The sequence below is a fragment of the Garra rufa genome, chromosome 22 (assembly GCF_049309525.1).
Source record: "Garra rufa chromosome 22, GarRuf1.0, whole genome shotgun sequence".
Taxonomy (NCBI): Eukaryota; Metazoa; Chordata; class Actinopteri; order Cypriniformes; family Cyprinidae; genus Garra; species Garra rufa.
In genome coordinates, this window is record NC_133382.1 from 32,972,702 (window position 1) to 32,995,282 (window position 22,581).

Genomic DNA, 22,581 nt, shown 5'->3' on the forward strand with positions numbered 1-22,581 from the left:
GCTTGTAAACAAATTAACATAAAATTCAACCAACAAAAGCTTCCCCCACAATTGAACTATATACATATAAGCTATCAAACCCCATATCACAGCACACATCATCATCATCATTATCATCAGAAATAAAGCAATAAAGACCAGATACAGACTCTATCAAAAAAGTTACAAACCCACCACCCTCACCTCTATGTACTATGAGGGTCAATGTTAGTTCTTTATTTTTTTTTTTTTCATCGTTATAACAAATGATTTCGGCTACTTGTATCCAAAATACAGATCTGAAGTTATAATCACCAGCTCTCCAACTTATAATTACAGACTTAATTCTTCTTTTAATAGACCTAATGAATGAGTTATCAAATATATATATATAGCACCATGATGTGATTACTGAGGACAGAGGGAACGTCACAAAAACCCGTGTTAGTATCGAGACCAGAACAACACTGGCCCTCATAAGATTCTCACATTTGCTGCATGCACTGATAATCACTCTACTGGACAACATATTTTTCTTTATATTTTGTATTCTGTTTGACTCAATAGCTTTACTTATATAGAGAAAAAACACAACAGAGGATAAGGCATCAATTCTGCTGACGAGAGAGAGAGAGAGAGAGAGAGAGAGAGAGAGAGAGAGAGAGAGAGAGAGAGAGTGTTTACTTAAAGGTGAAGTTGTGCGTTAGGGCTTAAATTCATTTGAGGTTAGCAGCTAAATTTGCCTCAACAGTCATTTTAATTGTGAGATTTTGGTCTTGTTATATTAAGAAGAAACAAAGTAATTAAATTTAGCCGACAAGCATGATCATCACCAGTGTGTACCTAAATCCTGATGCTACGGATGGGGTTTATGAGAAAGGAAAAAAACAAACAAATCTGACATTGAAAGCTGATGGAAAATGTAGCCATGAAGTCCCAGTTTGATGAAGTTTACAAATTAAATACACAACAGTGCCGTACATTTGGAAAACTACACATGCATACAACACAACAGCTACTGAAGAAACCCAAAAATGACTAAAAAAATAAACCAATTCAGTACAAACATCTGCTAGAACCCAAAAAGAAAAAGTAAATTACAAGAGAGAAAAAACAACAACAACACTTGTTAAAAAAAATACATTGGATCTTTATACAATGAACCATAATTTAACATATGGGTGACCATTTACAAAATGTACTCAGCATTTGATGAACGAATGCAAGCCAAGATGAACCAGAGGAAAAGAAGGAAAACAACGACATGGTCACATTTGTCAGGAGCTTCAAATATCGGAAACAAACAAAACGGCGGTATGGTCTTAGAAGCGCGTAGCTGAACCTTCAAATAAAGCAGAAGTCGATGAGATACGTTTCCTGAGAGTTCACCAACAACCTTACTGGTATTGAATAGAGCTTATAGTTCTACTAAGATAAACCACTATGCAAATGTAATATCGGCTGATCCTATCGGATGTTATAAAGGTTATGTACACTCGGAACGATCTAGAACAGGGAAAGCTCAAGTCTAGCTCTTAGAAAATTGTCACAGTTTTGCAATATATTGTAAGAATATCTTGTTTTAAGTCTATAGAATGTATCTAAGTCTATATATTTATGAGCTGTGTGATTTGAGTAAGACATCGTAAAACAACAGACATTATTATTGCATAACTTTCTTTTCCATTTCAAGAACTCTGTCGATAACTTGCTATGATACAAATATAAATGATGCGTAGACTTTAAAGTGAAACAAGCCATGTGTCCAAGTGGATAGTTGCCATTTGCATAAAATATGAGGATACCCTTTCAAATGGAGCGTGAAAACTACCTATTGCAACCTTAGCGAGGCAAAGTCGAGGAACCGCGTGAATCCTCAACCTGGATATTTCAAAATCAGCTTCTCTCGTAGAGGTAGTAAAAATGCTTTTATTCTGGAATGAATGCTGTGAGTTAAGGAAAATGCATGGGATGTGATGCACGAGCAAAGAGGCTGGTAGACGAACAAGCTGGCGCTGTATTGTTCAGAAACTCGCAATACTACAAAAGTCTACCAGGATCCTCTGCCGTGCCGTCAACATCGGAGATGACAGGAAGGTAGTGTTCAGGTAGCAGTGATTGCTTGCGTTTTATTTTACGGCTCACAAAATACTTCGACCGCCTGTATAAAAATGGCTCTTGAGAACGAAATCAAAACCATTGGCGTTAAATATCAAATAACTTTTTTTGTTTCGTTTTTTTTTTTTTTGCATATCACAATATTCACTTTGACTTGAGCACATCCCACCTCTATAATTATGTTTTCTAATCACAATACAATAAAGCTGAAGGCTTTTACCTTTATCGATTTACAGGCCAAAACGTATATTTTTATCCCTGTAGTGCAAATTGTGAGTGTTTTCCGTTAGTCAACTCTTCATACCAGTAAGGTTTGATATCAATACCATCATCCCTCATTCCACTACTATATTTATACGTTTAAATATTTATATATGTGTGTTTAATATGAATGTCATACATATATGAATATACTGTCTCAATATAGATTTTTACTACTCTTAACCAAATGCACACCCATCCAAAACAAATGAAACAGCGCAAGAAAACACACAAGGTACTGAAATCTTACCCCCCAAAAACTTTTTTTTTTCTCTTAGCAAAAAGGGGAAATAAAGACTGAAAAAAAGTGAAGAAAACTTCAAGTACAATGAACACTGAGGAGAAAAAGTCCATCGGGCAATTTGTTTAAATGAAAAAAGTCCGAACAAACAAAACAGTATTCTCCATTTCAAAACAAAATCCCCTCTTCTTTCTCGGATCAATGACTGAGAAGTCCTTCAAGCTTTTTTCAAACCTGAAAAGGAACCAAAAATGAAAAGAGAGAGAGACCTGGTGTGAGGGGAAGTCACTGTGTCTTCTTCCAGGCCTCGTGTGCATCGCTCCGAGTGGGATTTTTTTTCCAGTGCTGTTGGCAGTGAGGTGAGGCTCTGTGATGGCTGGTACTGGTTTAGGGCTCTTGTCTGATGTAGTAACTGCCTGAGCCGTTGCTCTCCTGGTCCGAGATGCCCTGCGAGAAGGTGAACTCGTCCATCTCAGGAGTCTCTTCTTTCAACTGCAGCGAGGCCTCTGGAAAACAAAAACGAGACACAAGAACACCGATCCATAAAATGAAACACACATTAAGTGGAAAAACTGGCTGTGAAAACACCACAGGACTAGCATTTCAAGAAGTATAAGTGGAAAGGAGAAGTATAACTACACTTCAACTAAGAACTACTCAAAAAAGAGAAGATTCTGCAATAACCCACAGAAACCAACCCTTTCCATTTTTGTTTTCAGATTTAAGCATGTTGTAGCATTCACTGAATGAAATCAACCAGGCAGCAATACACAAGCATTTTAGTAGGCTCATAAACTTACCTGTAATATTTAAAGGGACAGTTCACTCAAAAATGAAAATTGTCTCATTTACTCACCCTCATGTCATCCTGTATGATTTTAAAATGACCAGAGCTACAAACAGCTGAAGGAAGGGTTGCTGTCTATAATATATGGGACCATGAACCACAAAACCAGTCATAAGTAGCACAGGCATATTTGTATCAAAAGCCAAAAATACATTTTGTGGGCCAAAATGATCGATTTTTCTTTTATGCCAAAAACCATTAGGATATTAAGTCAAGACTTTGTACATTTCCGACCACAAATATCTCAAAACTTAATTTTTGATTAGTAATATGTATTGCTAGGGACTTCATCTAGACAACTTTAAAGGCGATTTTCTCAATATTTTGATTTTTCAGTTTTTAGATGATGTATATATTTTCAAAAAGTGACCCTTATGACTGGTTTTGTGGTTTTCTTTAAAGATCCATACTGATTAATTTTTATCTTTAATTTGAAATTTTACTTTGGATTGAATGCATTAAACAGAAAGCCATATTATTAAACTTATTAAATGGTAAATGACCTGCAATGTTAGAGTACATACCTGGTAACAATTCTGTAACCATATTAATAAGAATGTTTTTGTTTTATTGTAGAAATAATGCTTGTTGGTTACATTTTCTTGTATTGTATAACAAATATATTAACATTTGCTTTTTTTAAAGGGATACTGTCAATTCTGTCATTGATTACCCACCTTTATGTTGATCCAAACCCGTTTTTGATCAAATCCAAAAGCTTTCTGACCCTGCATAGACAGCAACGCAACTGACACATTCAAGGTCCAGATGCTACGAGAATGTATTTTCTTGGCTTACAAAAAGTAGATGATGAACTAAGAGAAATGGTCGTTCTACATCAGAAAGCCAAAGTTGTGGTACTCAAGTAAAAGTGTGTCGAAGACTGGACTGGAAGATAAGAATTTGTTAAATTAACTCATTCTTTTTGTTTTCTTTGTGCACAAAAAGTATTCTTTTAGCTTCATAACATTACGGTGGAACCACTGATGTCACATGAACTATTTTAATGATGCCCTTACTACCTTTCTGAGCCTTGAACGTGTCAGTTGCGTTGCTGTCTATTGTGGGTCAGAAAACTCTCAGATTTCATCAAAAATATCTTAATTTGCGTTCCAAAGATGAGTTCTTACAGGGTTGGAACAACATGGGTGAGTAATTAATTTATAAATAAATTTTTATTTTTGGCTGAACTATCCCTTTAAATTTTCATTTTAGAGCTTGACAGAACCAGCACATACGCTAAATATACTTTGAAATATAAATAGGTTTTAAAGAACATGAGGGCAAGTGACTGAATTGATGGTATTTTTGGTGACCAATTCCTTTAACATCCCAAAGCTATTAATTCACACCAACCGAAAGTGAATAAAAAGGTCAGGTGTGGGATGAAACTGACCACGCACGCAGATCTTCTGAGTCAAACGTAAAACTATCCTGTTTTATCATGCAGCTGTTGTTAATGGTGTATGTGGCACAAATTACTCAGACACCTGATGACGTGCAACTCTTCACGCCGGCCAACCTGAAAAGGTCTACAGGAAGGAGCTCTGTGGCGCCCTCTCCCTGAGTGATGGAGAATTGAGTTACCTGAGTTGAGAGAGCGATCATGCTCTACACCTGAGGTGGGAGGTCGCCCGGACCCAGAGAAGTGGGACAGGTAATGGGGCGGAGTCTGCTCTTCATCACCCGAGAAGCTCCTCCTCCTCAGAGGCCCACCCAAACCGATCGGCCTCCTCCCAACTGGAATCTTCCTCTCTAAACACCAAGCCAGACTGAGGTTACCGAAGTTACTGAGGTTACCCAGGCTACCGAGCTCCACTCCACAACACTGCGGGCCATCCTCCGGCTAAGCCCAAATTTCAACTCTGATCTGAACCTTAATTTGATTTCTACATAACAGAAGGGTGATTGGGTTGAGAAACTGAAGCCCTGAGAAAGGCAATGTGGAACCCAACATGATGACTGCAAATCTGACCCCTACCAATCATTTGCACAGATTCTGTCACCCTGAGGGAGCGTGCCTCTCTTGATTGCTACAGTTGTCTGTAATTATCCGTGACCCCACAGATTCGTGACAACTGCTACCGGCTATCAAGCAGAACCAGAGCAGACCCAAAGCTGAGAAAAGCCCAGAAGAAACGGCTCCTGGACCAATTTTGCACCCAAAATCATTGTTCGGTGAGAGGAGAGAGAAGATTGACAGATTGAAAAGATTGGACTCACTTTTCTTTTGTCCTTTATACTGTGCAGTCTTCTTTTTCTGTTTCGAGACATTTGGCGGTGCTTCTCTCGTGGCTGAGGACAAAAGGGACAAGCTGTTATTCTATGCAGCCAATCATTGAAACATCATGCAATAAAAAAGACAGCAGCATTTTATTTACTCTGAATTAAGCACACAAAAACTTGTATTAAAAAATATTTACAGATGTTATTATATGTGACACTGGACCACAAAACCAGTCATAAGGGTACATTTTTTAAAATTGAGTTCCACTGATGTATGGTTCGTTAGAATAGGACATTTGGTCTGTTTAAAAAAAATCTGAAATCCGAGGGTGCAAAAAAAAAAAAAAATTAAGAAAATATTGATAAATATTTAAATATTTTAAAAAGTTCTTATGCAATGCATATTGCCAACTTAAGTAAAGATCAGAACATGATCTTGACTTAATATCCTAAAGATTTTTGGCATAAAAGAAAAATCGATAATTTTGACCCATAATTTGGTACTGTTGGCTGTTGCTACAAATATACCCATGCAACTTATGACTGGTTTTGTGGTCCAGGGTCACATATTGTTATTATTCCATATTATACTAATCAATACTGAATTATAGATATAAAAATCAACATTATTAGCCTATTCTTATTTACACTTTACATGGTACATAAGTCAAGCGACTCATGCCATTCTTTATGTGTGACTGCCTGGATCTGTCAAAAAGACAAGAAAAGTCTGGAACTACATAACTAGAAAACAAGAAAAGTTTGCAGATGCAGTAATTATTAGTAAAAGTATATAGTAATTATTACGTAACTACACTCTCAAAATGTATGATGGCCTAGTTTACACGTCAGTGTTTACTCAGTATTAAGTAACTCGGCCATCCTGACGTGTCTATGCTGGTATACAGAGGTTAGCAATTGAGGTCATTTACATACACTACCATTCAAACATACACTACCGTTTTTGAACAGTAAGCTTTTTAATGTTTTCTAAAGAAGTCTCTTCTACTCACAAAGCCTGCATTTATTTGATACAAAGTACAGCAAAGCAGTAAAATTGACATATTTTTACTATTTATTTATTAGAAAATATTAACCCAATTTGACAGTCTCTGCACTGGCTACCTATTACGTCCTGTATCAGTTACAAAATATTACTTCTTACTTATAAGGTCCTAAATGGTTTAGCTCCTGCGTACCTAACAACTAATAATAATAATAATAATACATGTTTCTTGAACAGCCAATCAGCATATTAAAATGATTTCTGAAGAATCATGTGACACTGAAGACTGGAGTTATAATGCTAAAGATTTAGCTTTGATCACAGGAATAAATTACATTTGATGATATATTAAAATAGAAAACAGTTATTTTAAATAGTAAAAATATTTCACAATATTACTGCTTTTGCTGTATTTTGGATTAAATAAATGCAGGCTTGGTGAGCAGAAGAGAATTCTTTAAAAAAACATTAAAAATCTGTTCAAAAACTTTTGACTGGTAGTGTACAGATTTAAATTTACATGTACAGTATCAATCAGTTCAAATCCAAGAGTCAGACACAATAGAAAAGAACTGTAAAACTAAAATAAAAAAACAAAAGAACAAAAAAAAAAACTGTTAGAAGACAATTAATCTGAGAATAAACAGTGTTGCTAAGAAACTATTTGAACCTTCTAGAATCAGAATGTTCTGGACTGTTCACTCACTCTGTGTGGCAGGCGGCTGCAGCTGATAGCCAGTCAGTTGGCACCAGCCTACGGGGTAGAGATCTGGAGACTCACAGTCCACCCACTGATCATACTCATCCTCCCAGCCATCAAAATGAATACGCAGGAGTCTGTGGACGATCCTGGTCACTGTGGCGACACACACCAAACGCGGCTCCATCAGGTCCACTGCCTCCAGCTTCATTCCTGTACGAAAGCCGTGATTCGGTACATCCTGAAAGCAAGAGCGGGTGTGATTTAATACAAGCATCCCAATGTGTAATTGCGTAACAAAACACAATGCATTCCTCAGTCTATGCAGGAAAACTTACTTTGTTAAAGAGCTTCACAGGGGCTGCAATTGAACCCGTTTCTCTGAGGTAGTCAAACCATTTGAAAGGGAGTTTGGTGTACCCTGTGGAGCAGTTTCACATTCATTAGTAAAAATGGCTGAATTTCATTCAGTGCTGCAGTGAGATCAGATCACACTGCAGAAAGAGAGAGGAAAGGCACCTCTTGGGGGTGTGAGCTCAATGTTGTTGATTTCACAGAAGCCGACTGGGAAGATGGAGGGAGAGGTTGAGTGGTAGCAGAACCAGTCTGACCCATCAGCAGCCTCAGAACCATCAATCCCGATCATTAGGTACCCGTCTGCCAAAACCTGAAAGATGATAATCAATTCCAAGTTAAAAATACTTCTATTTCTACCCGCTCTCTCTTTTATTAAGCAATAGTGGGAGTCGGACCTTTGCCTCACATTTGAAGATGAGATCTGGAGCCAGATCTTGTTCCTTGTCCATACCTCTTCTATTTGTGCATGAAATAGTCTTATTCAATTAAAATTTATTCTTAGAATTGATTAGACAAAATTAAGGTTGGCGAAAATTTGGCATGATGTTGATCCAATATGTGTTTGTTGTCGTCAGGCCCCCTGCAGACTTAATTCATGTGTTTTGGTTATGTTCATCCATAACTTATTTTTGGTTATCAGTTTTTAAATGTTTTCCTCTGTGACGAGCCTCATCCTTTGGTTGCACCTTCTCCAAATGTCACAGATTTGCCTGGATGTTCTGCAAACGCGTCAGCTTTTTTAACATTATTAGCTAGACGGGCATCCTTTGGCTATGGAAACAAAATCTTCCTCAATCTTTTGATGACTAACTGCAAGATGTTACAAGCTTCATTCATTTTGAAAAAATTAGGTACACAATAAAGGGCAATACTGGCATATTTTCTAAAACTTGGGACACTTTTATTAGTTTTTTTTTATCTGATTATGTGAATTCTTCTGTAGTTGATCAGTCTAATCATTAGGATGTCCTTATGTTTGTGGCTTGATTTTGATCAAGTGTATTGAGTATGTACATCATTTATATTTGTAATGTTTTGTTTGATGTGCTGATGTATATAATGTACATGGGCAATTATATTTATATATTTTTGTTTCTAAACTCTGATTCAAAGTTTATTTTGTACATAATTGACATACACTCTATAATTGTGCATTGAGGGGCCTTTTTTTGGTTTGGTTTGTGTAATTCAGGGTTGGGAGTAGTGTGGGGAAAAAAATTCCATTCTCCTGTATCTGCATCCTTTTATTATTATAAAAGTTCAATAAACATTAAGCAAAAAAAAAAAAATCTTCCCGTATTTTACGATTTCTGTTATATAATTTTTTTTTTCTGAATTACAAATCACTACTTCATACATTTCTATGTATTTGTACTACTGCAGTGTTACGATTGAACTTAACATTTAAGTCTAAAAGAAAAAAATATGGCATTTTACCTTTCTTACAGTAGCAACACATATAGCAGAGAGATTTAGAGGGTCTATTGCCTCTAACTTCATTCCATCTTTATACCATTCCCCACTCTGATCCACATCCTTAACCTGTGGGTTCAAAAGATGACATGCACATGAAGGTGACTGTAAACACAGCTGAATTAAAAAAACTAAAAGCCAAATATACCTTAAGAAACAACTGTGAGGGAGCATCCATCTGGCCCTCCATTTTCTTTGACACCTCTGCAGAGGGAAACGTTAAATCCATAAGTCACAACGGGGTCATCAAATGTTATTTTTGCTGAATCAACTTTGAAAATGTCTATCAAAAACCATTCAGACTCCCACACTGACCAGATCTTTTGAAGCGGTGTCCAATGCTACGCGACCAGCCAATGGAGTGGATGAGTGGGCTGTACATGTGACACCAGAAGTCATCAGTGCCGTCCTGGCTCTCCTCGTACACCAGGCGCAAGCGTCCGCCGATCACCTGTTCCACCAGGGCCACGCGAGTTCGACACAGGTGGGTCTTATCCACAACTTCCACACGCATCAGTTTCTTAAACGGGTACTGCATGTTCTCCTGAACCTTCAGTTAAACATTTATACAAATAGTTTTTACTCACAGATGGAGACTTGTACACTACCGTTCAAAGGTTGCGGTTCACAACATTTTTAATGTTTTCTTAAAGTTTCTTATGCTAACCAAGTTTTCATTTCATTGATCAAAATTACTTTAAAAACAGTAATACATATTTAGACTATATTTGTAACCCTGGACTACTAAACCAGTCATAAGGGTCAATTTTATGAAATTGAGATTTATACATCATCTGAAAGCTGAATAAATAAGCTTTCTATTGATTTGTTAGGATAGGACAATATCTGTCTGAGATACAACTATTTGAAAATCTGTAATCTCGCAGAAAAATCTAAATATTGAGAAAATAGCGTTGAAAGTAGTCCAAATTAAGTTCTTAGCAATGCATATTACTAGTCAAAAATGAAGTTGATAATTACGGTGGCAAATTATCCCAAAAAACTAAATATCTTCATGGAACATGATCATTACTTAGTATCCTAATGATTTTTGGCATAAAAGAAAAATCAATCATTTTAACCCATTCAATGTATTTTGGATATTGCTACAAATATATCCGTGCTACTTAAGACTGATTTTGTGGTCCAGGGTCACATTTAAAAAATTATATTTTAAAAATGTAAATTTATTCCTGTGAAGGTAAATCTAAATCATTAGTTTTCAATCTTACAAAATCCTTCAGAAATCGTTCCAATAAGCTGATTTGCTGCTCAAGAAATGTTTATCTTTTTTTTTGTTGTTGTTGACACTTTTTATATAGAAGCTTAACATTTTGTAGAAAATTATATATTTTTAATTAAATTAGAAAAAATCATTTATTTGAAATAAAAACCTTTTGTAACATTCTAAATGTTTACTGCAAACTTTGATCAATGTAATGCGTCCCGGCTGAGCCCAATTAGTAATTTCTTCTGAATAACTGTGAGGGAAAATTAAATATATAATTCATTATACTTTATATACAATAAAAGCAATTCTGTGTGCTACTTTCAAAAAGTCAACTTTATCTCAGTGACGTACAAATAACGTGCAAATAGACATGGTCATTGATGCCTGCTTCCTGTGTTATAAGAAGTCTGACACCGGTATCTACATATCAAGATGATCTTGCTCTACTGGTTTTTCCAGAGTCCCTCTTTAACAAAGAACAGTTTTATGATCATTGCTCAGATACAATGTCTTACCTTTGTGGCGAAATCTGGTGGAAGAGTTTTGGCTCCAGTGAGTCGTTTCACAAGAAACGCTTTCCAGTTAGAATACTTATGGTGGATGGCTATGAAAACAAGTTATACAGAAACAAGACAATATCTCAAATTTATAAATTATTTTCTATTCAGCAAAAAAACAGCAGAGAATGGCTTAAAGTTTACATACATTTAGGAGGCACCAGTGACTTCCCACTAGAAGCACACCATCCAACAGGGTGGATTTCTGGGATACAAAGATTACACCAGAAGTCTTTGCTTGAGTCGTTATCAAAACCCTCATAGCGCAGAAGAGCTTTAAAACCTGAGAAGTAATAAAAAATATATTATATCATACCTTTTCAGTTATAATACTTGAAGGATTCTTAACAGAAACCTTGGCGGTCATCAAACCACAACATTACCTGCCAGTTTGACAATCCCTGCTACCCAGTAAACTTTTGTGGAGAGGTTTGTGTCAGAATTGAGGACCTCCACCCTCACCGCCTCTGCTATATCACCCCAGCACATACCCATGGGCACCTGAAGAGTGATAAAGTTACAAAGGAGTATTTAAAACAAATATAAGTAAATATAAAGTAACTAAGTCAGAATTTGCCAGGGGTATGAATAATTTCAGGCTTGACTGTATATAAGTCAAAACATTAAATAATGTTCAGCCAACCTCCACCTACACTCACATGCTTGAAACAGCTGACTGGTGCCCCAACAAGATTATTGCTACAAATGTACTGGCCCCAGTCAAAGCCTTCAACAGGAACCACTTCACGAGGGAAAAGAACAAATGACACTGTGGTTAAGTGATGTGACATTAATCAATTAGAAATACAATTACATAATGACATGCTAAACCTGTATATTTATTTACCTGATTTTGATTTAGCTTGGTTCTGTTGATTTGCTTGATACTGTGCGTAAGCTGCCAACTTTGCCATTAATGGCTGTTTCTGTAAGACTTTTGCCTTTTTCGTAGGTGGTTTACCCTTGATGGGACACAAAAAGAATACATACACAATGAACAACAATAAAGGTGGTGTTTTGATTAGGAGTGCTTCTTAAGTCAATAAGTAGTTACCTGAAGTCTTGCCAGTATACTGGCCTTTTTAGAATTGGAGGAATAGCTTCTAGAGCAGGATACACTGCAGAATCTCTTGGTTTTAGAGTAGAAAGCATCTCGTACACCAACCATACCACACATCTCACAGGTTGCTGCATAAAAACAATCAATCAATCATATATATGACCCTGGACCACAAAACCAATCATTAGGGTCAATTTTTTGACACTGAGATTTGAGACACTGCTGAATAAATAAGCTTTCGATTGATGATGAGATACAACCATTTAAAAATCTGGAATCTGAGAGTGCAAAAAAATTAAAACCCATTGTTTGTGTGTTCAGATGTATGGACCCCACTGCAAAAGTGCAAATTACTTACCCATTCCTGCTTTTCCATCAGGATAGGTGTACACCTGGCCATTGTTTTTGATGATTGGCAGGCTGGCAGGGATGCTGGGGACTTCATCCTCACTGTCCTCTGAGCTGGAGCTGCTACTGCTGTCTTCACTGCAGCTGTCATACCCGTCAAACATGCCGAACGAATCTCTCCTCTTCCGCTCTGAGCGGGGAGTGTGCTCAGCCTACGCGTGACGAAGCGAGAGGAGTGGAAAAATGTGGAGAAATTAAAAAAGACAGAGAAAAGGATGAATTAATGGAGGAGCAAAGAAAGAAAAGGATTTGGGCTTACTTATATACCACTAATACTTGAATACTATTACCTTTGACATAAAACATACGGTACTGATTAATATTATGGTCAGTGATAACCATAATCTTTATTTTAGTTCATCAAAGCTTTAATGAGATGGGAATTAGGAAGCAGAACAAATCACACAAATAAAATTGAAGGTTCTCATGGGTCACAAATAAGCAAATATCATGTAAAAAGGGTCAATATCATTAGCACCCAATATTTCCACAGCACATTTCAAGACAGGAGAGAGTTAAAGCAAAAATTACGGTATTTTCTGGTTATACATATGAATAGTTTTCAGTATTGAAGCACTTGACTATAGCATTAGGCATGGATTTGTCCAAACCACTGTGACCTGAATTCAGAATGAAATTCTGACTCTTGTCTTCATCTGAACGCATGCTATTTCCAAAAACAACTGCTAAAATGCAATTTTACTAAATATCTATAGATTTTTAATATTCCTATAACCCAGCATTAAATTATTTTTAGGTCATATCACAACACAAACAAATATTCTGTGCTTAAAAATCTAGTGAGCTTTCTACACAGACAGAACGTTTCGTGAAAACGTACTTAACGCGTTTATGATCCCCATAAATACTGTCTGATAACTACGTTTTGAAACACAACCATAAACACAAACATTTACACATACATGGGCCTGCGGGTATATTTCACCTACACAAAACACATACATTATCAGTTGTATTTGCACCATTTAGTGAGACAGCTGGTTTAAATGAACTGTTACATACCATAAAGAGTATTACGAGTTATTTGAATGAGGTAAATTTTGTAGTTTGTGTGACGAGCAGGATCTGTTTCTGACAACCAAAACAAAGAGGACGGCTAACACAGCTAGCCGCTAACTGCGCTAAATCAAGGAAGCGGGCTCAAATAAACTCTTCCTTACCATATCCCTTGGGTTTTCCATTAGCCCTTCATGCAAGTCGGTATCTTATGTTCGTTGTGGTATGGTCCAAGAGCCCCCCTAAGGGAAAGTGTCTGGCTTGAAATTATTTTACTCTAAAGGCAAAAATAACTCCAGTTGATTATCAACAATTGTCATGGCTCAAGTGCGCGTGCGCGTGGGTCTAGAATGATTGACATGGATATTAGCCAATCACGGGTTACCTGTCCTGCACCTTTTACACCATATAAGGTCATAGGAAATGTTTTCGTGAGGGTAAATAAATAATTACGGATCAAATAAATACCGACTTTGTGGTACCATACCAGATTTATTGACCAGAACTAATAAATTTAATATGTCTACGGTCATAACTTTATGGTAATAGAATATGACAGGATGAAATGATGGATGGGGTGATAAATGTCTGAATGTGTGGCTAGCTTAGGAAATGAGGATAGTGTCTTATGTGAATAGTTCAGTGAGGTGTGCGGTTGGATTCCTATTATAAAAATAAATAAATAAATAAAAAATAGGATTTTATAAGCCTTATGTTCCATTTTATATACATTTTCAAACCTGTTGTGTTTATCAAAAAGGAATATACAGTGCCTTACAAAAGTATTAATTTTTTTACATTTTATGTTGCTGCCATATGCATTAAATGACCTTTTTCCACATCAGTCTACACTCTATTCACCATAGTGGCAAAGCAAAAACAGGTTTTTAATAGCTTACATCTTATCAATCTTATAAAATTTATTAAAAATAAAAAACTTAAATGATTCCATTGCATAAGTATTCAAACCCTAATCTCAGACAGTTGAAATTTAGCTCAGAAGCATTCATATTGCTTGTAGATGTTACTACACTTTGAGTGACGTTAACTGGTAGCAATTGTATTCAATTGAATGAGTATGATTTGGAAAGGGACAAACATCTTAATAAAATGTCTGAAAATGCACATTAGAGCAAAAACCAAGGCCTGAGGTTAAAAAAAAAAAAACTGTCTGTAGAGCTCAGAAACAGGATTGCATCAAGACACACATCTAAGGAAGAGTTCAGAAAAAGATCTGATGCATTGAAGGTTCAGAGAAGCATGTAGTCTCCTTTCCCCTAATGGAAAAGATTGAAACAACCAGGACTCCTGAAACAATCAAACTGAGCAATTGATGGAGAAGGGCTTTGGTGAGACTGGTGACCAAGAACCTGATGGTCACTCTAATTGAGCTCCATGATCATACGTGGAGATAGGAGAAACAACAAACATCACTGCAACACTCCACCGATCTGGGCTTTATGAGGAGACTCAATCATCTCCTCAGTGAAGACACACGAAAACACACTTGGAATTTGCAAAAAATAAATAAATAAATAAAAAGCACCTAAAGGACGCCCAGACTGTGAGAAACAAGATTCGGTGGTCTGATTAACCTCTATTCCAAGCATCATGTTTGAAGGAAACCATGCACTGCTATCACCTGCAGAATATTGTCTCAAAAGTAAAGTGAGCTGGTAGCAGCTTAATGCTGTGGGGCTGTTTTTCAGCAGCTCATCAGAGTAGAAGAATAGCTCAACACAGTAAAATATAGTGATATGCTTAATGAAAACCCAGTCCAGAGCATTCAGAACCTCAGACTGGGCAGAAGGTTCACCTTCCAACAGGACAATGAACCTGTAAGCACACTGCAAGAGTGGCTTATAGACAACTCTGTGAATGTCCTTGAGGGGTCCAGCCAGAGCCTAGGCTTTAACGCAATCAAATATTTCTGGAGGAACCTGAAAATGTGCATCTGCCCCATCCAACCTGACAGAGCTGGAGAGGTGAAGAGGTAAGGCGAAGAATGGCAGGTAATTGCCAAATACTGATGTGCAAAGTTTGTTGCATCATACCCAAAATACTTGAGACTGTAAAGGTGCTTCAACTACTGTAAGTACTAAGTTAAGGGTATGAATACTTATGCAATGTACTTATTTCAGTTTTTATGACAATTTTGGGTGACAATTCTGTTTTTGCTTTGACATTATGGTTTATGGAGTTCAGATTGATGTTGTGGGAAAAAAAGAAATTAAAGCAGTTTAACATAAGGCAGCAACATAAAACATGAAAAAAATTAAGAGGTATGAATACTTTTGCAAGGAACAGTATTTTCCATCTTTTTACTTACGGTTGAGTCATTTATTTGTGGCATACACATAATGCAGAAACATAGTTTTACATTTTACTTAAGTTTATAGAAAATTCAGATAATTTTGATATGTTTTTTGCTACAAAATTGTATTAGATTTATTAGAAATCGGACCGATATCGAAGAAAATCACAAATTTTTTTAGCGTACATTTTTACAATAGTTAAAAACAATAGATTTACAGTAACCTATTGAAGAACAGCCACACATCTGCTACAATTTACATTAAAATGTTTTATATTTTACACAAAAGCAACGTCATACACAAAGATTTCAATCAGCAATCTTGTATAAGAAGTGACTTTTATTTAAATGACTACTTTATGAATTAATCATTCAATTTGTATCGTTTAGTCCATGCTTTCTTTTAAATTTAATGGAATTTAATGGAAAAGATCTATTTTCATGTTCTCTGCCATTGTTGTTAGTTCTTGGTTATTTCAATTACTTTCACATAATATCATACATATTTTATAACAACCTTTGAATTATTCTATTACTCTATTATTTAAACAAACGGCGTGCATCCATTAGATCACAGAACAATTATCTAAAAACAAAGACTGTTCACTCAGCTTGCTCAAAAAAAGCCATTAAAATGAATATAGGGTATAATAATAGTCTTTATTTGATTATATACACATACGTACCGCAGCATTCAATGTAATAAAACTTTGCAACAAATATTTTTTGACATCGAAAATGAGAAACAAACAGTACAAAAAAAAATGACCCATCAACATAAACTGAACCATCGTGTCACTGATAAACAAACCAAAGGAACTTTGGTGCTACACTGCAACAATACTGAGGTTTCTAACTCAATCATGAGTTCCCTGAGCTCTGCTCTTCAACTGTCTTTTATCTGTTCTTCAGACCAATGAAATGCAAAGAATGACTAATGTAACGTTTTATACGTAATTAAGATGAACACAATCAGAACAAGTGTAAACAGTAACAAATAAAGCATCAAATGTCTTCCAGATGTCCCGAAATGTTTAGACAAGATATAAACCGTGGAAATCACTCCTTATATGAGAGAACTTATGCAGTAAATACAGGCAGTCTGAGCAGGTGGCATAGTCAAGTAAGGCTCTTTCTCAGAGACGGGAAGCATGTGCCGAATGCTAAATGAGGATAACAACTGGTCTCTGCATGGGGAGGAGAAGAGGAGGATACAGGGAGACTGACATCATTAACTCAATCATCTGGTCATAAATGGGATATTATACACAGGAGTATCCAACTACATATACAGTGGTGGCCAAAATTATTAGAACACTGGTATTTTTACCAGTTTAAAGTCAGTTATTTCTGTCTTTTGTTGTAGTGTGTCAGTAGGAAATATCAGTTTACATTTCTAAAACAGTCATTTTGCCATTAATTCTAATAATCCAGTGAGATTTTAGTTTACACATGTAGTCTGACAACAGCCAAAAGAAGAAACTGAGACCGACTAAATCCAGAAGAACTGTGGCAATGTCTCCAAGACGCTTCAAGAAACCTACATGAAACCTACTGTTAAAAGTTTCAGACACTTGTGTAAACATGCTGTAAAATGAGGATGTTGTTAAAAATAATGTCATAAATAGATCTTCTTTATCAATTAACTTCTATTAACTAAATTAAAGCAACATTTGGCGTGATCATCCTTTGCGTTTAAAGCAGCTTTTGCCCTAGGCGTACTTGCGCATTGTTTTTCAGGTAGCTTTGCAAGTAGGTCCCTTAAAGTATCTTGGAAACACTGCCACAGTTGTTCTGGATTTAGTCTCTCTCAGTTTTTTCTGTTTCGCTATGTCATTCCAGACAGACTGGATAAAAATGAGATCAGATCTTTGTGTGGACCACTGGCTTTTGTCAGACTCCTTGTGCCAACAAAAATCTCACTGGATTATTACAATTAATGGCAAAATTAATGTTTGGAAATGCAAACTTGTATTTCCTACTTTCACACTGCAGCAATAGATGGAAATAACTAACTTAAAACCATTGTTTAGCTGGTGAAAATACTGGTGTTCTAATAATTTTGGCCACCATTGTATATGACTATACTGATGTGTGCTTACCAATATCAAGGCATACATATCTTTGGTCTTTTGTCAGTTGAATTCCTCATCAATAGTGTCATCCACACTTCCGGAAATTGAGGCAACTTCTAAAAAATGAATAGGGGAAAGAAAAAAAATAAAGTTAAATGGGGCAAATCTGATGTATATCATGGAAAGGGCACAAAACAAGAATAACTACCAAATTTACTTTTTGGGGGGGCATTTTAAGGCCGTCTGTCCTATAACAGACAAAAAAAAAAAAAAAAATAGCCTCTCTCACACGAAATACAAAACCAAGGGGAAACTGAATGAAAATCTACAGCTAGTTGTTTGCTAAAACTAATGCTAATAAAAATCTTTCATTAATCAAAATAAAGCAAATAAAACAAATATTATATAAAATATAAAAATTAGAAATGTTTCTTGTGCAACTGACTAAAGCTGAAGTAATAAATAAAAACATAATATTAAAAAAAAATACTACATCTTAAAAATAAAGATTAATGCTAATTTAAAATATGAATAAATTTGTATACATGCAGTCATATCGAAATTATTCAGACAGCAGATATAATTTCGGATATTTTTTTACTTTTGAAATAGTTCATTTATGTAAGTGAGGATAGCAAAATAAATTAAACCGTGACATATCATACCCAAATATTCTTCATACAGTGGACTACCAGTAAAATTAATACAAATTTGACACTTTGACATTTTAATGCTATCTGACATTATCAAGATGAATATGTTAAATAGCTAAAATGTTCCTCGTTTTGAGTTACATTTTTTGAAAACCCTTCACCTTAAAAGAGCACCAGTAATAAAAAGGTAAGCATGTGTCCCATTGAAGCTCAAACCCATGTGAAGTGTAAAGTTGTATCAGGTGTATGAAAGCCCTTTAGTGAAAACCAGTCCCATAAAAGATCCAATGTATCGTTAAGTTACATATAAAAGTTACACCTCTTGTTGAATTGTCTTCACCACTGTTGGCCGTTTCAGTTTTGAAATCCATGCTCTTTGGTTCCTGAAGATCATCAGTTGCACTTCCTCCTTCATTATGCAGCATTTCATCACTCAAGCTTGACTTCTGGCATTTCACATCACTTTTTAATGGGTTTGCTTCAGCTAAATTTCCTTTTGTAAAGGACTCATGTTTATGCTCTTTAGAAGTGTCATTTAAGTCGCTTTCACAGCTGCTACTATCACTCAAAGTGATGACCTCTGGATTCGGATGTGGATGAGTCCGAAAAGCTGGCCTGAGTGGCATTTCAGCATCTTCAGCACTCCTGGATGAGTCTGAACTCAGTTCAATCACAGATCCAGAGGAAGCAGTGGTTTCATCACAAGATTCTGTCAAATAAGACGACGTTGCAGTGGATGAATCAGGCATGGTGGTGCTGAGGGATGCTTGAGATGTATCCCTAGAGGAAGTAAGATAATACCACACTCCTCTGATGCCGTCACTGCTGTTGCTGCTTTCAGTATTTTCACTGAAACTGTCCACTGTATAAGATGAGCCTGTCTGTTCTGATGCAGAAGACGTCATCTTATTTTTCTTGCTGTAACAGTGACTCCCAAGGAAAACGTCATCACTAAGAGTGAAGGAATCTAGTGCTGATGTCACAGTCTCCACACAGGATGGAGATGTAAACAAAGATGAGAAATCCTTCACTGATGGCTCTTGTAAGGGTGATACAGGTGTCAAGTTATTCGATTGGATTGGTGGTTCTAGCGCAGAGGATGATGACTCAAGTATTTGGCTGACTAGATCACTCAGGTTCTGAGATGGAGTGGAGTGGATTAAGGTAGAGGAAGACATGAGTCCATAACTCAGGCTCTGGTCCACGTCGGCTCGCTCAATCTCCAAAGAGCTTGTGAGAGATGAAGACCATTCCAGCTGCTTGCTTACCCATGGATATTCTGAACCTTCAAATACGCCATCACGAGGACTGGTGAAACTCTGTTGAACTAAAAATAGACTACTTTTCAAAAGTTTGGGGTTGGTGTGATTTTTTTTTTTTGCCTTTTTTTGCTCAAAAATACAGTAAAAACAGTAATATTGTGAAATATTACAATTTGAAATTATTTTCTCTTCCATTATATTGTGAAATGTAATTTATTTGTTATAGCAAAGCTGAAAGTCTTTAGAGACAATCATTGTAATATGCTAATTTGGTGCTCAAGAAACATTTATTATTATCATCATCAAATAGGGGTCGACCGATATGCGTTTTTTAGGACTGATGCCGATACCGATTATTACAGATAAAGTAGACCGATAACCAATATTTTGAACCGATATATATATACACATGATACATAAAATTATTTTATTGGCAAATCGGTTTTGAAAAAGATAGACACCGATAACCATAAAAATGTCTTATATCGGCACCGATATTCAGCCAGGCTGATAATGGGTCGACCCCTATTGTCACTCTTTAAAATAGCTGTGCTACTTAATATTAAAAAAATGTTAAGCTATATAATGCCTTTTTTCCAGGATTCTTTGCATTTATTTGAAATACTGATTATTACAGATCAAGTAGGTCGATAACCAATATTTTAAACCGATATATATGTTTGAAGTAAAAATAAAAATGATTGTCAAAATTAAGAATAACAAGGAATCTGACAAAAACTTTTTAAATGCTTTTAAATTCTTGGCAAAACGGTTGTGAAATGACCAATAACCATAAAAACGCTTGAAGGCCGATAATCGTTTGACCCCAATTATCAATCTTTAAAATAGTTGTGTATATAACGTTTTTATCAAGATTCTTTGATGGAAAAAAAAACAACATTTATTCGAAACACCGATTATTACAGATCAAGTAGCCCGATAACCAATATTTTGAACTGATATGTGTCTGGTGTAAAAAATATAAATCATTGTCAAAATTAAGAATAACAAGGGCTCTGACAAAAACTCTTTAAATGCTTTTAAATATTTTATCTGCATATCAATTTTGAAAATGACCATTACAGATAACCATAAAAATGCTTGATATTTGGTGCCAAGAATCAGTCGACCCCTATTATCAATCTTTAAAATAGTTGTGCTTCTTAATATTTTTGTGAGAAAAAAAAAATTACACTATAGAATGCACACATTACTAACCCCAAAGATTTTGAACAGTAGCGCATGCGGCAGAATACAAGCATGTATCGATGCATGTAGAATTTAAAGACAATTCGTAAAAAATTATAAATTGCATGAACAAGGTTCCTGCACATTGAAAGTATCTCATTTCATTTCATTTCCTTCATAAAGCTGAGGAACCACCCCGAGAAAACGTACCTGACAAACTGATGCAGGACATACTGAGTTCTGATGTTGCTCCAGTCATGTCATCCTGTAAAGATCCAAGCAGAGATGCTTATAGTGCTGCTTCCACCTGCAATACACTGTATAAACAATCCATATGTATCTTACTAGCATCTTCTGCAGTGATCTGGACTCATCCCACTCTCCCCTCAGTCCAATCCCTTCATCCTCACAGCTCACAGCATGACCGAGACGAATTAACTCTTTACCGAGATCCAAAGCCTGAAAAAAAAAACAAAAAAAAAAACACACACTTACAATTTGCACGTCAAAGACTGACACAGAAGAAAATAAATTGTTAAATAAAGTCATTATTTTTGTTTTCTGTCAGTTGCATTGCTGTCTATGCAGGGTCAGAAAGCTGATTTCATCAAAAATATCTTAATTTGTGTTCCGAAAAAGAACAAAGGTCTTACGGGTTTGGAACGACATGAGAGTGAGTAGTTAATGACAATTTTCATTTTTGGGTGAACTATTCCTTTAAGCAAATTTCAGAACAGTTTTGTTATTAATCCATTTCAAATCATTATTTTAATAATAATTATCAATTACTATAAAAAATATGAGATGAAAAACTTGAAAGAAATTGAAGGTAAAGTACCAAAATTACTAACTAAAAAAGACAATTACTAAAATTAAACAAATTAAAATAAAAACGTAAAAATGTAGCCAATTCAAAATAAAATATAAATAAAACCAAAATGCTGTTTCAGAAGAGGCAACCTATGAGTTGTACATTACTACACCTCAAACAGGTTCTAGAAAATTAACTGATAAAGGTGTCTGCTAAAAGCAAAAATTTAAATGCAATATAATATAAAATAGTCCAGTTTCTGTCAACACCAGAATTTATACCACAATTGAAGAATTCATTAAAGTGGGTTGTGATGTTGACCTCTAACCTTTCCTTGGCTGTTGTCATAGAGTTTAACGCTGGGCCAGGATGAGATCTCAGAATGAGAATAGCTGTACAGTTTGGCCAGTAAAGGTTTCCATTCAGCACAGTATGTCATGTGCTCAAAATCATCCAGGGCTGCCTCAGTCCAAACCTCTCCTAAAACAAAGTAAGGAAGAATTTTTACTTTATTCTGTAGATAAAACTTATATTTCATTGATAAACACCTGAACATCACTCTTTACCTGCAGGACGAACCCCTGCTAGGCTGCACTCAATGGCTTGGAACGGCAAGCTCAGGAAGTCACTTCTAAACACCACAAAATAATATACCATCAGAATGAGTACTGTATACACGCCACACCCGAATGCAAGGGAAAGGAAAACACAATAATCAAGAGCCCAATTAGCATGATTTTGCATTCTCCATCTCTTATTTACCTCATGCTTCGTAAATGTTCCCGTGGAAGCTCCCC

At 35.9% G+C, this 22,581-nt stretch overlaps 2 protein-coding genes across 2 annotated transcripts; both read right to left on the bottom strand.

The window, feature by feature from the left end:
• Positions 1-1,131: 1,131 nt before the first annotated feature.
• LOC141297923 (MBT domain-containing protein 1-like) lies at positions 1,132-13,734 on the bottom strand. The gene is made up of 16 exons (XM_073828390.1): positions 13,646-13,734; positions 12,415-12,616; positions 12,051-12,184; positions 11,844-11,958; positions 11,656-11,738; positions 11,380-11,497; positions 11,145-11,279; positions 10,955-11,043; positions 9,524-9,758; positions 9,357-9,412; positions 9,173-9,277; positions 7,898-8,045; positions 7,717-7,799; positions 7,385-7,619; positions 5,670-5,741; positions 1,132-3,105 (listed from the first exon to the last, which is right to left on the bottom strand). The coding sequence occupies exons 1-16, from the start codon at positions 13,664-13,666 to the stop codon at positions 2,987-2,989; spliced, it is 1,950 nt and encodes a 649-aa protein (XP_073684491.1). The 5' UTR covers positions 13,667-13,734; the 3' UTR covers positions 1,132-2,986.
• A 3,098-nt stretch (positions 13,735-16,832) lies between these two features.
• LOC141298246 (uncharacterized) lies at positions 16,833-22,575 on the bottom strand. Its single transcript, XM_073828758.1, has 8 exons — positions 22,547-22,575; positions 22,351-22,415; positions 22,113-22,264; positions 21,319-21,432; positions 21,184-21,238; positions 18,843-19,850; positions 17,898-17,986; positions 16,833-16,982 (listed from the first exon to the last, which is right to left on the bottom strand). The coding sequence occupies exons 1-7, from the start codon at positions 22,549-22,551 to the stop codon at positions 17,931-17,933; spliced, it is 1,455 nt and encodes a 484-aa protein (XP_073684859.1). The 5' UTR covers positions 22,552-22,575; the 3' UTR covers positions 16,833-16,982; positions 17,898-17,930.
• Positions 22,576-22,581: the final 6 nt, after the last annotated feature.